The sequence below is a fragment of the Mercenaria mercenaria genome, chromosome 1, assembly GCF_021730395.1.
Source record: "Mercenaria mercenaria strain notata chromosome 1, MADL_Memer_1, whole genome shotgun sequence".
Taxonomy (NCBI): domain Eukaryota; kingdom Metazoa; phylum Mollusca; class Bivalvia; order Venerida; family Veneridae; genus Mercenaria; species Mercenaria mercenaria.
In genome coordinates, this window is record NC_069361.1 from 88,524,161 (window position 1) to 88,547,943 (window position 23,783).

The 23,783-nt window shown below is 37.0% G+C and overlaps 1 protein-coding gene across 4 annotated transcripts in view; it reads left to right on the plus strand.

The window, feature by feature from the left end:
* The window catches only part of LOC123564532 (regulator of G-protein signaling 7-like), a 116,478-nt gene that overhangs the window by 29,335 nt on the left and 63,360 nt on the right, over positions 1 to 23,783 (plus strand). For all 4 annotated transcript variants that reach the window (XM_053516596.1, XM_053516588.1, XM_053516604.1 and 1 more), the window contains exons 2-3: positions 6,901 to 7,097; positions 23,404 to 23,500. In XM_053516596.1, the coding sequence (XP_053372571.1) occupies positions 6,972 to 7,097; positions 23,404 to 23,500 (223 nt within the window). In that variant the 5' untranslated portion in view covers positions 6,901 to 6,971. The remainder of the gene's footprint in view (positions 1 to 6,900; positions 7,098 to 23,403; positions 23,501 to 23,783) is intronic.

Sequence of the window (23,783 nt, forward strand, 5' to 3'; positions counted from 1 at the left end):
TTGTGCATATGTTACAAATATGTGCACCCTAGCATTGTCTGCTGGCAGACAAAATGTAACAGATTTTGTGGTCATTGACCTGGGAAACACATATGGTGTTTAAAGACCATTACCTACAGGCAAATTAAGATATGGCTGTGAAAACTGATATTTATTTTAAACATCATGGACATTTTCATGTGGACTAAGTAGTTGATTTATATTTTAGAAAACTCATTTAGAATACAATAAATGTTGATGTATAAATCAAGAACCCTTTCCTCATAGCTGAACTAACAGTGGCAGGAGTATCCTTCGTGGTTATAAGGGTTTCTGAGGAGATCTCTAATCTGGATTTTTCCTGATTGTTGATTTTCAGGATTTGTGAGAGTGCCTCTGATCTGGATTTTCAGAATTTCTTGGAGGGTCTCTAATCTGGTCTCTCAGGATTTCTTGGAGGATTCCTCTGATCTGATGAATTTTTCCATGGTATTTCTGAGGATAGGTCCTCTGATCGGTCTTTGATTTTCAGTATTATTCATTGAGAAGGTCTTCTTGACATCTGGAGGTTTTCAAGGATTTCTGAGAGGGCCTCTGATCTAGATTTTCAGGATATCTTAGAATGTCTCTGGTCTGGATTTTCAGGGTTTCTTGGAGTGTCTCAAACCTGGATTTCCAGGATATCTTGGAGGCTCTCTGTTCTGGATTTTCAGGATTTCTGGGAGTGTCTCTGACCTGGATTTATGAGAGGGTCTCTGATCTGGATTTTCATGATTTCTTGAAAGGTCTCTGACCTGGATTTTCAGATTTCTGTTAGGGTCTCTGACCTGGATTTTCAGGATTTCTAAGAGGTTCTGGTCACAAACAGGTAAATGGTTTTCCCTATATATTCTATATAAAACTAACATTTTTTCAAGAGCTACCAAACATAGCTAGACCCATTTCAGAGAACAAATCCTTACCTCATTTTAAAGAGTTATGATAAAACTGATATAAAATGAAGAGAAAAGTAGGGGTCATATATCTTCTAAGAGAGATTTCTTTGCTCACATTTACTTACTGTAAAATCACATCAAAATCACACTGCTGTGACCTGGAAGTACTACTCATACTAAAATTGAGCTTCACTTCACCAGATACAACCTGCTCTCCCATTTTTCCTACCAAAATGTCAAAAATACATCCACAATGAAATTTAAACAGAAATTAGTTTAATTTAGACTTCTGTTGCCATGCCAAGTAAAAAATTAGTGTTCAAAAACCTGTCCACCATTACGCAACTAGACCAGATGGCTCCCACGCTGGTTCCTTTACTATAGTTAGGCCTTCTCTGACCTGGATTTTCAGGATTTCTGAGAGGGTCTCTGACCTAGATTTTCAGGATTTCTGAGAGGGTCTGTGATCTGGATTTTCAGGATTTCTTGGAGGGTCTCTGACCTGGAGTTTCAGGATTTCTGAGAGGGTTGCTGGTCTAAACTGTCAAGTATTCCAGTTTTTAATTTGAAGTAATCAAAGAAATAAAAGTAATGTTTATAATGAAATCAGAGCACAAAGTGGTCAAGGTGAGCTATTGTGACCGGTCATTGTCTGGCGTCCGTTGGCATCCATCGTGCGTCGTTCGTCATCCATCGTGCGTCGTCCGTCAACATTTGCCTTGTGAACACTCTAGAGGCCACATTTGTGACCCAATCTTTATGAAACTTGGTCAGAATGTTAGTCTTGATGATCTCTAGGTCAGATTCGAAACTGGGTCATGTGCGGTCAAAAACTAGGTCAGAAGGCCAGATCAAAGGAAAAGCTTGTGAACACTCTAGAGGCCACATTTGTAACCAATCTTTATGAAACTTGGTCAGAAAGTTAGTCTTGATGATCTCTAGGTCAAGTTTGAAACTAGGTCATGTTGGGTCAAAAACTAGGTCAGTAGGCCAGATCAAAGGAAAAGCTTGTGAACACTCTAGAGGCCATAGTTGTGGCCCAATATTTATGAAATTTTGTCAGAATGTTTGTCTTGATGATTTCTAGGTCAAGTTCGAATCTGGGTCATGTGTGGTTAAAAACCAGGTCACCCGTTCAAAGCAAAGGAAAAGCTTGTGAACACTTTAGAGGCCACAGTTGTGTTTCAATCTTTATGAAACTGGGTCAGAATGTTTGTCTTAATGATATCTAGGTCAGGTTTGAAACTGGGTCATGTGGGGTCAAAAACTAGGTCACTAGTCCAGATCAAAGGAAAATCTTGTCAACACTCAAGAGACCACAATTTGAGTTTGAAACTCATGAGAATCAGTCAGAATATTTGTCTTGATAATCTATAGGTCAAGTTTAAATCTGGGTCATGTGGGTTCAAAAAGTGGGTCAGTAGGCCAGATCGAAGGAAAAGCTTGTGAACACTCTAGAGGTCACAATTGTGACTCAATCTTTATGAAATTTGGCCAGAATGTTTGTCTTGATGATCTCTAGGTCAATTTGGAATCTGGGTCATGTTGGATCAAAAACTAGGTCAGTAGGCCAGATCAAAGGAAAAGCTTGTGAACACTCTGGAGGTCACAGTTGTGACCCAATATTTATGAAACTTTGTCAGAATGTTTGCCTTGATGATCTCTAGGTCAGTTTTGAAACTGGGTCAAGTGGGGTCAAAAACTAGGTCAGTATCAATTATTATGTTCATGAACGGTTCACTGCTAGTTCATGAAGATAAAATGGCACAATAAAAACATGTAGCAAGAAGTTCATGAACTATTCATGTTCAACAGAATATCAAGAACTATTCATGAAGTGAATAGTTCATGAACTGTTCATGTACATTAGTTCTTGAAGTCATCTTTCACTTTTCATGCACTGTTCATGAACACGGTATTTAAGAATGTTTCAAGAATTTGTGCCATTTTATCTTCACGAACAATTCATGAAGTGTTCATGAACTCCATTCATGAAATATGCATGCACTGTTCATGAACTGTTCATGAACAGTAACGTTTCATTTCACAGGGGTTGTGACTCAATCTTTATGAAACTTTGTCAGAATGTTTGTCTTGATGATCTCTAGGTTAAATTCGATACTGGATCATGTGGGGTCAAAAACTAGGTCAGTAGGCCAGACCAATTCTGGTGAGCAATATAGGGCCATCATGGCTCTCTTGTTTGAAACAACTTCACATACATTTTAATGTTGTTAATCGCAGTTGAATGGGATATTTGATAGTTTTATTCACAAAATATATCTCAAAACTTGCTTGTAAAATTATACTGGACACCATCATTTAACTAGAAAGGGATATCAGATCTTGTAATGGTGCAGTTGTCATTTCTGCATCACCAGTATAACTATTGATCAGTGCTAATCTAAAGTAAATGTGCCATTTTCTTCTCTTGTACTGTATTGTACATTCTGTTAGATGCTTCTTCATAAGGAATACAGAGCTATTGGAATTGTCATTAGAAAAACAGAAACAGGGAGTCGTGAATTATTGTGATCAAGTTGCAGGGAAACTTGTGGCGTCCAATAGATCTCTCAGCACTGATCTGTGTATGCATGTCTGATGTTTAATCAGAATTTACCCTTGGGCAAGAGGAACGGTAGATTATAGCATTGATCTTGTACTTACACCACTTCTATAGCACAGATTAAATATAACCAATTCTTTGTACTCACTTCCTAACTAGAGCCTGGCAATATCAATAATACCAAAACTTACACTGTCTGTCTACAATGGCACTGGGAGCTTGTAATCTGGATATATGTTTCCGAGAAGAAATCCTGCCATTGTGCCACAAATTAGGTCTGAGATTGGTAATAATAACCAAGTGAGTTTTAATTCTGCCGGATAATACATCTTCAGACATTTACAGTGTCATGGAAAAAATTAATGTATATTCTTACCCATGATGCTTTGATTTACATTTATGATAAAAATTACTTTACATTATGATATATGTAATAGATATATCCCGGAAACAGATAATTTAATTCTAAAATTCACTAACTACATAGAGGATATTATTTTGTTTGTTTCTATGTATTCCTTGGGTAAACATACGATGCATTGTACATAGTTCTAACTATATTTCTGTTCTATAACTCTTTTTTGCTTTTTTAAAAAGTTATAAACTTTTTTTAGAATTAGCTATTGTTTTCATGTAATCTGTTATCTCATTATAAAAGGGAAAAGTTCTGTGACACATTATTTTTAGCCCTTTTTATACTGTTTAAGTATAACAAGGCCTGTAAAATTGCTGCTTGTTACTAGATTAATTTCACTGTTGTGTTTCAAAATGTCTCTCAAAAAAAATATAAATTGCTTATAAATGTTTATTAACTTTTGTGCTTAAGAGAAAGAAATTTCAATATGATTTACATAATTCCAGAATGTTTCATTGTTTGAAATAAGCACATAAGACATTTTAGTATGTGGTGTGAATCACCTTTAGTGATAAGAACATTCTAGCTGTACCTAATATTTAAGTTCTGATGAGTGATTGGCATGATAAAATTAAAAAAAAAAAATTCAGGATAAGTTATTATGAAAAAAAAAGTGCAGTATTTCATAGTTTTCAAAATTTTTCTTGGCAGTTATAATGAAAACTTACTCTCTGTTTTGTTTGGTAAGCATCTTTCTGTAGCTGTTTATGTAAAATTAGACAGGTATTTTTCTGAAGATCTATCAATATTTAAATATTTAAATTATCATTAAAGGGGTTACATTTGTTGTTGCTTCTGGGTGGCATTGGTCTCTGTATATACTATGAAAATTCTTTTAACCCTTAACCTGCTGGCGGCAAGTGATTCTGCCTTTGCTACCAGTGCAGACCAAGATCAGCCTGCACATCTGTGCAGTTTGATCATGGTCTGCACTGTTCGCCATTCAGTCGGTGTCTTTTAGTAAGCACCCCTTTTAACAGTTAATGGTACTGTCCAAATTGAAAGATGGACAAGTTCATTATAGAAATTTAGGGTTACTTTCATTGGCATAAAGCTTGTAGTTTAACCAAACAGCGTTCATAAGATATTCAAATATATGTGAATTTTAGAATTTTGCTTATGTCTGGATGGTATCTAGTTGATTCTAACCAACTTAGTCCCCTACAGATAATAATAATTTAACTGTACAGTGGACGTCATACATGTGACCACCAATAAGTGACATTTTTAGCTCGACTATTCGAAGAATAAGTAGAGCTATCCTACTCAACACGGCGTCGGTGTCGGTGTCGGCGTCGGCGTCACACCCTGGTTAAGTTTTTCGTACCAGTCCACATTTTGACAAAGTCTTTTGAGATAAAGCTTTGAAACTTTCAACACTTGTTTACCATCACCATGTCCAGTTATAGGCAAGAGTACATAACTCTGTCAAGCATTTTGACTGAATTATGGCCCCTTTTGACTTAGAAATCTTGGTTAAGTTTTTCGTACCAGTTCATATTTTGACAAAGTCTTTCGAGATAAAGCTTTGAAACTTTCAGCACTTGTTTACCATCACCATGTCCAGTTGTAGGCAAGAGTACATAACTCCATCAAGCATTTTGGTTGAATTATTGCCCCTTTTTGACTTAGAAATCTTGGTTAAGTTTTTCGTACCAGTCTACATTTTGACAAAGTCTTTTGAGATAAAGCTTTGAAACTTTCAACACTTGTTTACCATCACCATGTCCAGTTGTAGGCAAGAGTACATAACTCCATTTAGCATTTTGGCTGAACTATGCCCCTTCTGACTTAGAAATCTTGGTTAAGTTTTTCGTACCAGTTTATATTTTGTGTAAAGTGTTTGACATATGGCTTTGAAACTTTTATATCTTGTTCAGTATTATAGTCTCTATCAATAGGCAAGAGTACATAACTCTGTCATCTCTTTTGGCTGAATTATGACCCTTTTTGAACTTGGAAATTGGTTTTGTTTTCGTATATGTCCATGTTTTGTCAAGACTATTTGACATATGGCTTTTAAACTTTAAACACTTGTTTATCATTATGATTTCCATCTGTAGGCAAGAGAACATAACTCTGACAACTATTTTGGCTGAATTATGGCTCTTTTTGGACTTTGAAATTTTTGTCAAAACTATTTGAACTGTGGCTTTGAAACTTTTAACACTAGTTTATCAACATGATTTCCATCTGTAGGCAAGTGTACATAACTCTGTCAACTTTTTTGACTGAATTATGACCCTTTTTGGGCTTGGAAATTAGTTAAATTTTTCATACAAGTCCATATTTTGCCTAACATATAACTTAACATATTTGCCATCATGGTCACACATTGCCATTTAGTGCAAGACTAATCGAAATCCACAAATACAGGAACATTTTTTGTTTAATCTATTTTTTTTTCTTTTGTCTGAAAATCTATGAAAATATTTTGACCCCATTCTTCAATCAATTCTTCGAATAGTCGAGCGCGCTGTCATCCGACAGCTCTTGTTATTATAAGATAAATCTTTTTTATCAGTTGAGCAAACATACAGTTACCTCAGTCAGTAGACTGTGAGTATCATAAAACAAATCTTGAATAAAATTGATCACAGTTTGAAACTTTCTTGCACATGGTATGTCAACAGCTCAACTTATTTTTCTATTTAAATTTACGAAATATTATTAAGACTGTTCTTATAAGAAACCATTGTTTAGTTGCTCTTTTTGTGATCTCTTAATACAGTGTTTACTGTATTTGCTAAAACATTTCAGACATTTGGTGGGCTTGATTCATACAAATACGGGCTATCATACACCAAAATTTGCTGCGAGTGTTTCGATCAGGCTATTTGGCATGTCCAGCAGTGTACCAAATTGATGCATGCTCAACTAGCTCAACTGAAACACGCACAAATCATGAAAAATCGGTGTACTGGGGGACACATGGAGCCCATCTAGACTTAATTACTTCAGTTTTAAATCATCTTTAAGAGAGATATTTCTTTATTTCTTTTCAGAGTTTCAATGTTGTATGCGAAGGGTGTTTGACATTAGATGGGATTAGGGGACAGCAGTTGGGGCTGTGGTGATGGCGGCCAGCCATCGATACAACAAACGAACAGAGTCGTTGCCAAATACTCTGCCCAATGCCCTCATGTTTGGCAATGGACAAATTAATCATGAAGAAAATCCAAACTATCTTGTTTATAAAAAGGTTGGTATTTTGCTACTTCATTTAAATTGAATATACCTTCACTGTTGGCAAACATATATTTTCGTGTGTTTTATTTTTTTTTTACATTATGAAATGTAGGAAGTTATTTAGCATATTTTTCTAAAAATAATGAATTGCTAATTCAGTCAGAAAACTCTTATTCCGTCGTTTAATAAAATGTTGAACCATGATTCATGGAAAAAAGAAAATATAAATAAGTGACCCTGCTAAAAAAAAAAAGCAGCTTTGGCATCTTTAATAGAAATTGGAATAAGGACAGTCATATACGAAATTACCATCTCAACATTTTTAGCTCACCTGTCACAAAGTGACAAGGTGAGCTTTTGTGATCGCGCGGCGTCCGTCGTCCGTCCGTGCGTCCGTGCGTGCATCCGTAAACTTTTGCTTGTGACCACTCTAGAGGTCACATTTTTCATGGGATCTTTATGAAAATTGGTCAGAATGTTCACCTTGATGATATCTAGGTCAAGTTCGAAACTGGGTCACGTGCCATCAAAAACTAGGTCAGTAGGTCTAAAAATAGAAAAACCTTGTGACCTCTCTAGAGGCCATATATTTCACAAGATCTTCATGAAAATTGGTCAGGATGTTCACCTTGATGATATCTAGGTCAAGTTCGAAACTGGGTCACGTGGGGTCAAAAACTAGGTCAGAAGGTCTAAAAATAGAAAAACCTTGTGACCTCTCTAGAGGCCATATTTTTCATGAGATCTTCATGAATATTGGTCAGAATGTTCACCTTGATGATATCTAGGTCAAGTTCGAAACTGGGTCACGTGGAGTCAAAAACTAGGTCAGTAGGTCTAAAAATAGAAAAACCTTGTGACCTCTCTAGAGGCCATATTTTTCATGAGATCTTCATGAATATTGGTCAGAATGTTCACCTTGATGATATCTAGGTCAAGTTCGAAACTGGGTCACGTGGGGTCAAAAACTAGGTCATTAGGTCTAAAAATAGAAAAACCTTGTGACCTCTCTAGAGGCCATATTTCTCAATGGATCTTCATGAATATTGGTCAGAATGTTCAGCTTAATGATATCTAGGTCAAGTTCGAAACTGGGTCACGTGGGGGTAAAAACTAGGTCAGTAGATCTAAAAATAGAAAAACCTTGTGACCTCTCTAGAGGCCATATTTTTCATGAGATCTTCATGAATATTGGTCAGAATGTTCACCTTGATGATATCTAGGTCAAGTTCGATACTGGGTCATGTGGGATCAAAAACTAGGTCAGTAGGTCTAAAAATAGAAAAACCTTGTGACCTCTCTAGAGGCCATATTTCTCAATGGATCTTCATGAAAATTGGTCAGAATGTTCACCTTGATGATATATAGGTCAAGTTTGAAACTGGGTCACATGCGGTCAAAAACTAGGTCAGTAGGTCTAAAAATAGAAAAACCTTGTGACCTCTCTAGAGGCCATATATTTCACAAGATCTTCATGAAAATTGGTCAGGATGTTCACCTTGATGATATCTAGGTCAAGTTTGAAACTGGGTCAGGTGGGGTCAAAAACTAGGTCAGTAGGTCTAAAAATAGAAAAACCTTGTGACCTCTCTAGAGGCCAAATTTTTCATGAGATCTTCATGAATATTGGTCAGAATGTTCACCTTGATGATATCTAGGTCAAGTTCGAAACTGGGTCACGTGGGGTCAAAAACTAGGTCAGTAGGTCTAAAAATAGAAAAACCTTGTGACCTCTGTAGAGGCCATATTTTTCATGAGATCTTCATGAATATTGGTCAGAATGTTCACCTTGATGATATCTAGGTCAAGTTCGAAACTGGGTCACGTGGGGTCAAAAACTAGGTCAGTAGTTCTAAAAATAGAAAAACCTTGTGACCTCTCTAGAGGCCATATTTTTCATGAGATCTTCATGAATATTGGTCAGAATGTTCACCTTGATGATATCTAGGTCAAGTTTGAAACTGGGTCACTTGGGGTCAAAAACTAGGTCATTAGGTCTAAAAATAGAAAAACCTTGTGACCTCTCTAGAGGCCATATTTCTCAATGGATCTTCATGAAAATTGGTCAGAATGTTCAGCCTGATGATATCTAGGTCAAGTTCGAAACTGGGTCACGTGGGGGTAAAAACTAGGTCAGTAGATCTAAAAATAGAAAAACCTTGTGACCTCTCTAGAGGCCATATTTTTCATGAGATCTTCATGAATATTGGTCAGAATGTTCACCTTGATGATATCTAGGTCAAGTTCGATACTGGGTCATGTGGGATCAAAAACTAGGTCAGTAGGTCTAAAAATAGAAAAACCTTGTGACCTCTCTAGAGGCCATATTTCTCAATGGATCTTCATGAAAATTGGTCAGAATGTTCACCTTGATGATATGTAGGTCAAGTTTGAAACTGGGTCACGTGCGGTCAAAAACTAGGTCAGTAGGTCTAAAAATAGAAAAACCTTGTGACCTCTCTAGAGGCCATATTTTTCAATGGATCTTCATGAAAATTGGTCAGAATGTTTACCTTGATGATATCTAGATCAAGTTCGAAACTTGGTCACATGGGGTTAAAAACTAGGTCAGTAGATCTAAAAATAGAAAAACCTTGTGACCTCTCTAGAGGCCATATTTTTCATGAGATCTTCATGAATATTGGTCAGAAGGTTCATCTTGATGATATCTAGGTCAGGTTCGAAACTGGGTCACGTGGGGTCAAAAACTAGGTCAGTAGGTCTAAAACTAGAAAAACCTTGTGACCTCTCTAGAGGCCATATTTTTCATGAGATCTTCATGAAAATTGGTGAGACTGTTCAGCTTGATGATATCTAGGTCAGGTTCGTAACTGGGTCATGTGCCATCAAAAACTAGGTCAGTAGGTCGAAAAATAGAAAAACCTTGTGACCTTTCTAGAGGCCATATTTTTCACGAGATCTTCATGAAAATTGGTGAGAATGTTCACCTTGATGATATCTAGGTCAAGTTTAAAAGTGGGTCACGTGCCTTCAAAAACTAGGTCATTAGGTCAAATAATAGAAAAACCTTGTGACCTCTCTAGAGGCCATATTTTTCAATGGATCTTCATGAAAATTGGTCAGAATTTTTTATCTTGATGATATCTAGGTCACATGTGCTGAAAAACTAGGTCACTTTGTCAAATAATAGAAATAACGACGTCATACTCAGTTCAACACTGGGTCATGTGGGGATAGGTGAGCGATTCAGGACCATCATGGTCCTCTTGTTGTAACTGGTTTTTTGCAATGATTCAAGAAAGTTTAATTTGCAGCTCCATAAAATTGAAGGTTTTTTTAGGTTAGTCATCTTGAATGGAGACCATGGTTACATTAATTTTGTTGATGTGTGTATGAGGAGCTAAAAAATGAAGAACCTAAACATTGAAAATGCACCATCTATGCTGTAGAGTGATAAAATATAGTAGCCTCTTGTAAAATTGGGATGAATTCTCATAAATTATTTTTTTGTATGTCCAATACCTTACAACAGTACACTCAGGTGAGCAATTCATGGCCCACTTTTGCTCAGGAGAAAGAAGCAGACTATCTTGGTCGCCGCTGTTCCTAACTGACACATGTTTATGTCGGAAATCCTGGAAGCAGTCGTCAAGTGCAATTTACATAAGTTGTCAGAATTTTCTCCACAATCGATGCCACATAAATAGGTTTACACTTTATGTAACAATGAGAAGAGAAATCAGTTGATAATTTCTAAAATGACTGCAATTAAACCATAAAGGTTTTACGTCATTGCAAGAAAGCATATTCAAATTTTAATTGATTATACTAAAACTGGTCCATTCATTAAGTTGGATTAAGATGAAAACACATGTGAATTACTCAAGAATTCCATTTCTCTCATTGTCTTTTATTTGCTTTTAATTACGTCTCATAATAATTATAGGAGAGACAAATTAAGAAGTGTTTGTAAAGACCTCTCAGGTTATTGTATTTCTGTTACCAAATACAGCGCTATGGAAAGTGTTTCTCTCAAATCGATGCAGGACTGCTAATTAACACATTAAAGTCTCATTTATAGAACACAATGTCCTAAAAAAGCACACCAGACTATTGATTCTATAGAAATAAATGACTTCCCAATTTACAAAATCAAAATATTCCCCTCTGGTTTTGTTTTTTTACTCCCAAGGTGCAGAGTATTTATAGAACTACACAGAGTGCACGTTGCATTATTACTGTATTTAATTTAATTTAAACTGTTTTGGTCAAGTCATTCTTACTCATTGCCTGTTCCCCAAGATTGCAAAGATTTAAGTTTTCACACTGGAATTTTGTTATTGGTATACTGTAATTTTAATATGGAGTTCCAGTTGAATGTTTTACTGTTGCCCCTGGAGACTGCTTCGTTTGTTCTTGCTGTTGGCACTATAGAATATTCATTTTTATTTGTCATTCCCAATGTTTCCCTATATAATCTAATATTCTTCTGGCAAAATATGCGAAGTCCATTTCATTTTGGTAGTTCTCCCAAAATATTGTTGGCCAGTTTTATTCATTCATCAAGCCTTGTCAGACTATATAGAAACATTTGTCCATCCATTTGTGTATCTTCAGTAACAGATTCCTGCATTTTCCAACAAACTTTATTAATGTATTGCTATCTAACAAATTGGTGTTTAGACCCTTTACTTACATTTCCTAGCATTCTGTAAGCTGTTAAAGTTCTAAGAAATTGATTGGTTCGCTGGTTTAACTTTTTCAGGATGTCGGAAATTTTGTCTGGCTCCTCATTTAACTAATTCGCCATAACATTGAAACATACAGAAGATTCTTCCATAAAATGTGCACATCTTCATGGTGTTATTGCTAAATGGTCCTTATTAATTCATGTTTTGTTGATAGAAAATATCCAAACATTGTCAAACAGACAACAACTTGAAAAGTCTCACATTGTACAGGTGTTGGCAGAATAGATTTTGTTACCTATACAATCCTTATAGCAAATTAGCCCACCCATCAAGCCCACCTGCATTGTAAACCATTGCACTCTGCATTTGTATTTTACCTTTAGGACAATGATGAAATACTACATTTTAGAAAATGGTGTGAAAACATCTTGGTACTTTTTTTTATATCACAGACATTTAGGTATAGCATATCTATAGGAACCTTGCTGTAAGTGAGTTTCTTCATGCCTCATAGAATAAAAAGAAAGGCTCTTAAACTATGCTTGAATTCATCTGTTGGCCAGAGTTCTGTTTAAGTGCCAATTCTGACTTCATGCAGATCTACCTTCACTGATCAAAGCAATTTTTTACTTGTAGTGGTATACAAACAAGAATAAATTGTTTAATTTATGGCTAGTGACAGTTTTATCAGGCCCGAGAGGCTAGGATCTCTTTCTGTGAGATACAGACATGTTATGATATACAGCTGGAGATAGTTCCGAGGATTGATTTCCTCAGCTTCCATCTTTCTACTCCTATTGGAAAATTGCTCCCAATATCTCCAGCCATGGAATACTGCTACAAGCACTGCTGTAAGATTGTATTAAATGCCAGTGATTGATGGCTTTCTAAATTCTCTGTTTGGTATGGGTCAGGAATGCTGTGATGTGATGTTTTAATTATGCTGGATCCCACCATGTAGCCATGTATCACAGCCTAGAGATTGTTGCTGATTCTTGTTGCTATAGTAAACACTGGCCCTGGTACTAACATCCAAATTAAATGTTATGAAAACAGTCTGTATACAGATTTCCACTGACAGGATGTAGCTAACGAATCCAGAGGATGACAGAAAACCCTAGATTCAAAAATGTAGAATTTTTAGTCTGCGTTTACCAGTGATTCTTCTGTTTCTGAAAAGTCATTCAACTCATACTTGTTGATTTCCTACAAATAAATACGTTTATCACATTTTTGATGTTGTGGAAGTGAAATATGATATTATGCAAGTGAAATAAAGCTTTGAGTTGACATGGTTTTAACTACAGGAGAAGTAAGTGTTTGAAAAAGCTAAAATGTGATAAAAAGAATATTATATTTATGTCTTTCCATAATAATAAAAGGCAATAACAAGTATCATGCACAAATCATGTTTGTGAGCATGTAATGATGTTCCCTTTAAGAACACTAATTTGTAACATGCTACAAAGTAATGTTTGCCAGAATGTCTAACTGCACTATTCTACACTATTTAGCAGGAAAATGCTTTTAAATACAGAGCAAACACATTCTCGCATATAAGGCGCACTTGCTTATAAGACACACCATAACATTGGACTTGCAATCTGGGGTCTTTTGAGCTGACCGTCATATAAGACGCGGTCGTTTTATTTATATCTACAGTGTCAAAAATTTGTAGAAATGCATTATTTTCTCGAACATTCTGTGTTTTGTGAAAAATAAAATGGTAGAAATTGCCAATTTTTTTTGTTTAAATGCAGACTTCATTCATTAATGTTAAAATGTATAATCAGCTTATACTTGAATTATAATTTTCATATTAAACGCATTTAAATTAATTAGAAACGGTTAATTTACGTCTACAAAACAGCCGAAATTTGACGATATTTGCCAGTGTTACTCAACAAAATAAAATAAAGTATTTTAAAATACATTTTTATGTATAATAAAATACATTTGAATAACCAATTTATGGTGAAAATATGTCAAGAAAAGTACTGAGATTATTCGAGACTTTGCAGACTTGTTTTATAAAATGTAAAACTTGAAAATAACATTATTTTAAAATCCTATTTTGTATATAATAAAATGCATTTAAGAAACAGCGAAATTACATCTGCAAAACGGCCGAAATGATATCGCTGATTTTATGGCTGTCAAATGATATGACATGTCAATCAAATATAGCTTTGACACATGCCAGTCAAATACAGGTATGCCCACTTTGATATATTACCCAATCGCATTCGAGTTTCTTGTAGCTAGGCATCTCTACCTGTCCGTCATTTGGCAAGAATACGAGTCCAAATAATTGCCGTCAGCTATTCTCTGAAGTCCGCGAAGTTTGACATCAGTCAGTGTCTGTCATAAATCTGTTTCAATGCAAGTGTTTATTTGCCGATTTGAAGTATCAAACAATTCGTATCAAATACATTTTAACAATTAACACCCTGAAACAGTTCTTTGCAATTGGGGTCGATTAACTTTTAAGTACACAATTTACATACTATTTTTACTACTTGAAAAAGTAAATTGGAACAGGAGTATGTGAGCTTTTTTCAGAAAAAGTCTAGTTATTTTAGGCTTTGATTTGATTAAAGGTACCAAGAAAATAACACCTTTTAGGCATGCAAGATACCAGAGGTCAAGGTGATAATGAACAACCAGCTACACACAGTAAAAATCTGTTGTATTTCAGATCAGGTTATTCTGGTCAAAGAGAAGAGGATGGGTGTGGGTGGGGAGTACTCTGTGGGCCACCATGAGGTGCCCAATCCCAGCTGGTACACTAGTTATGATACCAGTACATCCCAGCAAGATATATTTATAGTGTCCAGTCTAATATTCGTCTATTTCCAGTAATGTTCTAGGCTGACCAGTATGCCAATTTTCTAGGTTGACCAGCGTCATAGTTTTATAAAACCTGACTCATAAGACAATACAGGCTGAGAAATACATTCAGTATAGTACAAAAATGTAAACAATTTTGCTGTAACAAATGAGATAATTCAGCGGCAGTAGAACAGGCCTTTTCCTTTCCTACAAATCAAAATGTAGATGTCAATATAAAGCCATGTGAATATTGATTTTGTGTCTGTATGATTCAAGCAACAAATAAATCAGAGATCTCAAGAAAATACCATCTAGCAGTGGAAACCAAGAAATGTTTTAACATTCATTGGGTGATCAACTTGTGTAAGATTTTTTTTTGGGACCATCGTAATGTGTGTCATGTATCAATCAGTTAGCCTTTCATCTCTTTCATCAGAATATTTTCTGCTTTTGAAGTACTCATGTACACAGAAGAGCTGCCATTGTTTGCTGAAAGTATTTGAGCATCCTGTAATTGTCTTGGCAAGTATTTGCATATGATTATACAGTATCAATATTATGTACAGTGACATTGTGCATAATATACTCAGTTACATTTAATAAATACAGGGAAATGGTAATCGTTGAAGGTGGAACATGTATACTCCTTAGGGTAAAAGGTATTGCACACAGTTACTCTTCTGATATTTGTGTAAATTACGGAGAACACATAACTAGTTTTCTGATACTCCCTATCAATATAAGGGAATAATGTCATTGGTCACAATTAGAAGTTAAGAGTCACACTGACACAATTTAGGTCTTATAGAGACTTCTCAAGCTTGTGGAGGTGGAGGAAGACACAAGGTATTTCTCTAGGCATAATTTCAGGCATTGAACAGGCATCTTGGTAAAACCACTGAACTTCTTTAAGCCAGCTGGATAGCTTTCTTACATTTTGAACACACATCAGGGAGGGGCAAGTGATTCGAATTCAATCACCTTAACCACACAGCCACAAGACCCCTACAATTACTATTCTTACACCATATATTATCAATATAAGGGGGACACTGTATTGAACACACTGACTCTTCTGATACTCCCTATCAGTATGTCTAGTGTAGATATTTAGTTCAGTGCCATTTTCTTCTTTTATTGATAGAGTATTAGGAGAAATACTAGGTTCAGTGTTCAGTGTTGTTTTCCTCTTACACTATTATGCCAGTTTACTTATACCAATGTGTCAGTTACAGCTTCTGATATTGTATATCAATATATTATAGGAGTTTACCCTTCTGATTCTGTCTAAGAAAAGGGTTACATGTATTACCATTCTTATACACAATCAGTATAAGGGGTTACTTTCTAGTGTAAAGTGTTACTTCTATGATACTCTCTATTAAAAATAAGGAGTTACCCATCTGTTAAGGGTATTACCATTCAGACATACATTCATTACAAGGGGGCTATCATTCTGTATCTGTCTTTCCCAGCAAGTTGAGGTATACTGGTGTGTTTCCAGCCAGGGGATATTGGTTTGTTCCCGGCAAGTGGAGGTATACTGGTGTGTTTCCAGCCAGGGGATATTGGTTTGTTCCCGGCAAGTTGAGGTATACTGGTGTGTTTCTAGCCAGGGGATATTGGTTTGTTCCCGGCAAGTGGAGGCATACTGGTGTGTTTCCAGCCAGGGGATATTGGTTTGTTCCCGGCAAGTGGAGGCATACTGGTGTGTTTCCAGCCAGGCGATATTGGTTTGTTCCCAGCAAGTGGAGGCATACTGGTGTGTTTCCAGCCAGGTGATATTGGTTTGTTCCCAGCAAGTTGAGGTATACTGGTGTGTTTCCAGCCAGGGGATATTGGTTTGTTCCCAGCAAGTGGAGGTATACTGGTGTGTTTCCAGCCAGGGGATATTGGTTTGTTCCCAGCAAGTTGAGGTATACTGGTGTGTTTCCAGCCAGGGGATATTGGTTTGTTCCCAGCAAGTTGAGGTATACTGGTGTGTTTCCAGCCAGGGGATATTGGTTTGTTCCCAGCAAGTGGAGGTATACAGGTGTGTTTCCAGCCAGGGGATATTGGTTTGTTCCCAGCAAGTTGAGGTATATTGGTTTGTTCCCAGCAAGTTGAGGTATACTGGTGTGTTTCCAGCCAGGGGATATTGGTTTGTTCCCAGCAAGTGGAGGTATACAGGTGTGTTTCCAGCCAGGGGATATTGGTTTGTTCCCAGCAAGTGGAGGTATACTGGTGTGTTTCCAGCCAGGGGATATTGGTTTGTTCCCAGCAAGTGGAGGTATACAGGTGTGTTTCCAGCCAGGGGATATTGGTATGTTCCCAGCAAGTGGAGGTATACTGGTGTGTTTCCAGCCAGGGGATATTGGTTTGTTCCCAGCAAGTGGAGGCATACTGGTGTGTTTCCAGCCAGGGGATATTGGTATGTTACCAGCAAGTTGAGGTATACTGGTGTGTTTCCAGCCAGGCGATATTGGTTTGTTCTCAGCAAGTTGAGGTATACTGGTGTGTTTCCAGCCAGGCGATATTGGTTTGTTCCCAGCAAGTTGAGGTATACTGGTGTGTTTCCAGCCAGGGGATATTGGTTTGTTCCCAGCAAGTGGAGGTATACAGGTGTGTTTCCAGCCAGGGGATATTGGTTTGTTCCCAGCAAGTTGAGGTATACTGGTGTGTTTCCAGCCAGGGGATATTGGTTTGTTCCCAGTAAGTTGAGGTATACAGGTGTTTTTCCAGCCAGGGGATATTGGTTTGTTCCAAGCCAGTTGAGGTATATTGGTTTGTTCCCAGCAAGTTGAGGTATACTGGTGTGTTTCCAGCCAGGGGATATTGGTTTGTTCCCAGCAAGTGGAGGTATACAGGTGTGTTTCCAGCCAGGGGATATTGGTATGTTCCCAGCAAGTGGAGGTATACTGGTGTGTTTCCAGCCAGGGGATATTGGTTTGTTCCCAGCAAGTTGAGGTATACTGGTGTGTTTCCAGCCAGGGGATATTGGTTTGTTCCCAGCAAGTGGAGGTATACAGGTGTGTTCCAGCCAGGAATATAGGTATGTTCCAGCAAGTGGAGGTATATGGTGTGTTTCAGCCAGGGAGTATGGTTGTTCCCAGCAGTTGAGGTATATGGTGTGTTTCCAGCCAGGGATATTGGTTGTTCCCAGCAAGTGGAGGTATACTGGTGTGTCTGACCAGAAAAGGCAGGTAAACTGGTGTGTTCCCAGCAAGAGGATATTGGTGTGTTTCTGGAAAAGGGAGCTGTACTGGTGTGTTCCCACTTAGGGGTATTAGTGTGATTCCAGCAAATGGAGCTATATTGGTGTGTTCCCAGCAAGTAGAGGTATACTGGTGTGTTACCAGCCATGGGATATTGGTGTGTTCCCAGCAAAGGGAGATATACTGGTGTGTTCCCAGCTAGGGGGTAATATTGTGTTTCCAGCAAAGGGAGGTATACTTGTGTGTTCCTAGCCATGGGATATTGGTGTGTTCCCAGCAAGTAGAGGTATACTGGTGTGTTACCAGCCATAGGATATTGGTGTGTTCCCAGCAAGTAGAGGTATACTGGTGTGTTACCAGCCATGGGATATTGGTGTGTTCCCAGCAAAGGAAGATATACTGGTGTGTATCCAGCTAGTGGGTAATAGTATGTTTCCAGCAAAGGGAGTTATACTGATGTGTTCCTAGCCAGGGGATATTAATGTGTTCCCAGCAAGTGGATGTATACTGGTGTGTTTCCAGGAAAAAAGGGGGGTTAACTGGTGTGTTCCTAGCAAGCAGATATCGGTGTGTTTCCAGCAAAGGGAGGTATACTGGTGTGTTCCCAGTCAGGGGATATTGGTGTGTTCCCAGCAAGTGGATGTGTACTGGTGTGTTTCTAGAAACTGGAGGTAAACTGGTGTGTTCCCAGCAAGAGGATATTGGTGTGTTTCCAGCAAAGGGAGGTATATGGGTGTGTTCCCAGCAAGAAGATATTGGTGTGTTTCCAGCAAAGGGAGGTATACTGGCGTGTTCCCGGCTAGGTGGTATTGGTGTGTTTCCAGCAAAGGGAGGTATACTTGTGTGTTCCCAGCCAGGGTATATTTGTGTGTTCCCAGCAAGTGGATGTATACTGGTGTGTTTCCAGAAAAGGGAGGTAAACTGGTTGTTTCAAGGAAAGGGAGTAAACTGCTGTGTTCCCAGCAAAATGATATTGGTGTATACCCAAGCAGAGGGTTGTATATTTGTGTGTTCCCAGTCAGAGGGTATTGGTGTTTATTCAGCAAAGGGAGGTATACAGATGTGTTCCCAGTAAGGGGCAGTACACTGGCTTGTGGAAGTATACTGTATTTCAGCAAAGGTAGTATACTGGTGTGTTCCAAACAAGTGTATTCCCAGCATGTGGAGGGGTACTGATTTGATTTCAGCAAAGGGAGGTATTACGGTATGTTCCCTGCAAGGAAGGGGAGGTATACTGGTGTGTCCCCAGCAAATGGATATATATTGGTCTTTCCTGCAAAGATGGGTGTGTTCCCAGGATGTGGATATATACTTGTGTGTTCCCAGAATGTGGAGGTGTACTGGTTTGCTTCCAGTAGAGGGAGGTATACAGGTATGTTCCCAGCAAGGAAGGAGAGGTATACTGGTGTGTTCCCAGGATGTGGATATATACTGGTTTGTTCCCAGAATGTGGAGGTGTACTGGTTTGCTTCCAGTAGAGGGAGGTATACAGGTATGTTCCTAGCAAGGAATGGGAGGTATATTCGTGTGTTCCCAGCATGTGGTTATATATTTTTTTCAAGTAAAGGGAGGTATACTGGTGTGTTACAAGCAAGGAAGGGGATTTTTTCAGTGTAAAGAATGCCATTAAACTGCCATACACCTTTTCAGCAACAAGAGACATTCATTGAAAACCAGTATATATTTTTCCAGTGAAGGAAACAAACTGATTTGTTAACATGGAGTACTTATTTAATAATGTGCAACTATGTCAGCTGCTGAAGTTCATATTTACAAGTTAAATTAGCCCTAAAAACATAATTGAGGACTTGAAGATGGTACATTGGTATTGTACATGAGGCAGAAAAGCATGTAAGACTTTCATGCAAGAGCACTGAAAAGAAATAATATGAGCCGTGTAAAAACATATGGGTATTGTATCATGGTCAGGCATGTTTTTGATAAAGTTTCTCAATTCAAGGCTTAAAAACGAACTTGACCAATGCCAATGGCAGCTTCTGGATACAGGAAGTGTCCATGATATTCACAAATGGATCCAGTAATAAAGATACATAAAGCATTTTTTTTCTTTTGATTAAATTTATTTGTGACTAAATATTCAAGGAGTAATTCAATTTAACAAAAGCATGTACAGCATTTGATGTACAGAAAGGTGAAATTTAAAAGATTTAATTTCTGTAAATGAGTTCCATTCAGAGATTGTATTATCTGTTTGTATTGATGTGGGTTGAAATGCACTGTCTGCACTGACTTCCAGCTTTCTTTTTTTGGCAGTTACACAGTAAATAAGACATTTTGAAACTTTTAAGTGGTATATGTTGATTGATTCTAGGTCTTATTCCAGGGAACAGGTTCTTGCATGGGATATGTAGTTGACATTGAATTCTAACTTTTAGTGTGCTGGCGGCAGTTGATTCTGCCTTTGCGACCAGTGCAGACCAAGATCAGCCGGCACGGATGTGGTTTTTGGTTTGCACTGTTCACTATTTAGTCAGAAAATTTTCATTGAACACCCCTTTGAATAAAAAGTGGTACTTCCCAAACTGAATTATGGACCAGTCCATTTTAGAAATTTAGCAGGATAAAGGCTAAGTTTAAGTGTTATCAGTTGTATTTTGTTTGTTATTTATTAGTGTAATATTGAATAAAAACTATTTTAAAGGTTGATAATCATTCCATAGATCTTCTTCCCAATAATATTTAGAGGCCTTTTTAAACAGAGAAATTTGAAGATATATATTTTTATACCTCCACCAAACGTTATTTGGGTGAGTGGCTGGGGGATGTTGTACATTTGGAATCACTGTTCCGTGAGAATGACATTAATTCTTTTAAAATGATTTTAATATAACTTGGTTCAATGATACATATCATTAAGAGGAATTATAAGACACAGTTACCATACCTCTGTCCTGAATAAAGATAAAGATATGTGCCTTTTTAGCTCACCTGAGCAATTGTGATCGCTTGATGTCCGGCATCTGTCGTCTGTCTGTCGCCTGTCAACATTTAGCTTGTGGATGCGATAGAGGCTGTATTTTTCAACTGATCTTTATGAAATTTGGTCAGAATGATAACCTTGATGAAATCTAGGCCGAGTTCGAAAATGGGTCATCTGGGATCAAAAACTAGGTCACTAGGTCAAATCAAAGAAAAACCTTGTGTATGCGATTGAGGCTGTATTTTTCAATTGATCTTCATGAAATTTGGTCAGAATGATTGCCTTGATGAAATCTAGGTCGATTTTGAATATGGTTCATCTAGGGTCAAAACATAGGTCACTAGGTCAAATCAAAGAAAAACCTTGTGTATGCTATAGAGGCTGTATTTCTCAATTGACCTTATGAAATTAAATCAGAATGTTTGCCTTGATGAAATTTAGGCTGAGTTTGAATATGGGTCATCTGGGGTCAAAAAGAAGGTCACTAGGTCAAATCAAAGAAAAACATTGTGTATGCGATAGAGGCTGTATTTTCAATTGATCTTCATGAAATTAAGTCAGAATGATTGCCTTGAAGAAATCCTGGTCGAGTTTGAATATGGGTCATCACAGATCAAAAAGTAGGTCACTAGGTCAAATCAAGGAAAAACATTGTGGATGCGATAGAGGCTGTATTTTTCAATTGATCTTTATGAAATTTGGTCAGAATGATTGCCTTGATTAATTCTAGGTCAAGTTTAAAATATAGGTTATCTGGGTTCAAAAAGTAGATCACTAGGTCATATCAAAGAAAATACTTGTTTAAACTCAAGAAACCACATTTTTGGTCCAATCCTAACGAAAATTGGCCAGAATATTTGTTTCCATTAAATCACTAAGTCACATATGTTTACACTGTTATGGTGTGTTTCTCAGGTGATCGACCTAGGGCCATCTTGGCCCTCTTGTTTGTAATAATTTTCAGTAGCTTTTAAGCAATAACTATGAACCACCAAAAGGTAATCATTTTGACTTTACACAGTGCTAGATGACAATTAACAGAAAGGCAGAGCAGAAGAAGCATAACTCTGTCATGAATATTTTGAAAATAAAACTTTTTGTTCTTTTTCACATGTTAAGCTCACCTGAAACGAAGGTTCAAAGTGAGCTACTAGTACAAGTAGATGGTCCACCATCCTTCATCCATCAGCCATAATTTACATCTTTCCATCTGAAACTACTGGTCAGATTTACACATAACTTGGCTTGTGATATCCTGGCAAAATCCTCTCTGAATTTAATCAAGTTGGAGAACTTAGCTAAAAATAAAAAAAAATCTTTAAACAATTTCTCATGAACTGATTGATGGATCTTCATCAAATTTGGTCTACAGTATCATTATAATTCATTATAATGTCCTCTCCCAACTTTGTTCAAATAGGGGCCATACAGTCAAAAATAGAAATACATATGTCCCTTTAAACAACTTCTAAAAGCAATCTGTACTGATGTGTGTGTTTTAGATGGTAAAATTTGCTTGTATTTCTCACTGGCGCCAGATCAGAAAGAAAATGCCTCTGTACATGTTATACCCTACCCCTAGGTATTCTATAAGAACCATGGTCGTGAACGGGAAAATATACTAACCCGTTTCAATCGCGCATTTCATACCTAAAACACGCAGTGGGGTAAATGTGTACTATGGATATCAAACAAGTGGTAATTTATCTTCCATTGTGTACCAGTCACTTTTTTGAATACATCTTATCTTAGAAAAACAACGCGTAGTTTATAGTAATTTCAACATTACACAAAAAACTTGCTTGAACTTCCCTGGTGAAGTTCCGTTCTAGATTACAAAACCATTCTGATTGGCTGTTGTAAAAATGTATGTCAATCGTCATTTTACTACACGTGTTCGCTAAAATGTGAAAATGCAGCAAAGTGTGCAAAATGAATAAACTATACAGAACAGATGCAGACCAATGTACGATTTCAAATTAAAGATCATATACAAGATGAATTTCATTCATCATTTCGAGTTTTAGTGTAAAATTGTGATTTTTTTAAAATCTGTTTTTGTTTGTTTACGTTTCGCCAAACATGTGCGCACTGCCGTGACCTCTAGACCGGATGTTCATTAGGGAAGTTCAAGCAAGTTTTTTCTGTAACGTTGACGAAAGCATACAATATGTGGATAATCTCAGTAATATGGAATATTGAGACAATGTGACTGGTGCACGATGGAAGATAAATTATCGCTTGTTCAATATACTAGGTACCCATTCACCGAACTGCGCGTTTAAGTTGAGAAATGTACGATTGAAACGGGTTAGTGCACTTTCCCGTTCATGACCATGGTTCTTATAGAATACCTAGGGGTAGGGTATAACATGTACAGAGGCATTTTCTTTCTGATCTGGCGCCAGTGGTATTTCTGATGGTAAAATATTCATGTATTTCAGATGGCATAATATGGATGTATTTCAGATTGTAAAATATGTGTGTGTTTTTCAGATTGTAAAGTATATGTGTATTTCAGACTAAAAGATATATGTATATTTCAGATGGTAAAATATATGTGTATTTCGGATTGTAAAATATATGTGTATTTTAGACTAAAAAAATATGTGTATTTCAGATTGTAAAATATATGTGTATTTCAGACTAAGAGAATATAATTATGTGTTTTTCAGCTGGTAAAATATGTGTATATTTCAGATGGAAGGTATTGTTGACAGAATGCAGGATGAAGCTACTGGGGTACCAGTTAGAACTGTAAAAAGCTTCATGTCCAAAGTGCCAAGTGTTTTTACAGGTAACTTTCAGTGTCATGCTCTTCATAAAAAGAATTATCATTACAGTATTGTGCAGCACTGCAAGCTTTTTTACAGCATTTATGTCATATAATAACAGCAGTTAAACCACATGAAAGTCTAAGACTTTGAAGCTTTCATTATGAACCTTACTGCTTACATATCTGACAGTTATATAATTTCTTGTATATCCAGTAATGACAAATTTGTTCCTGAGCTAACCTTTGTGGACTATATATTCAGGATTACTTTATTTGACTTGGATATTCTAATGCTTATGTTCCA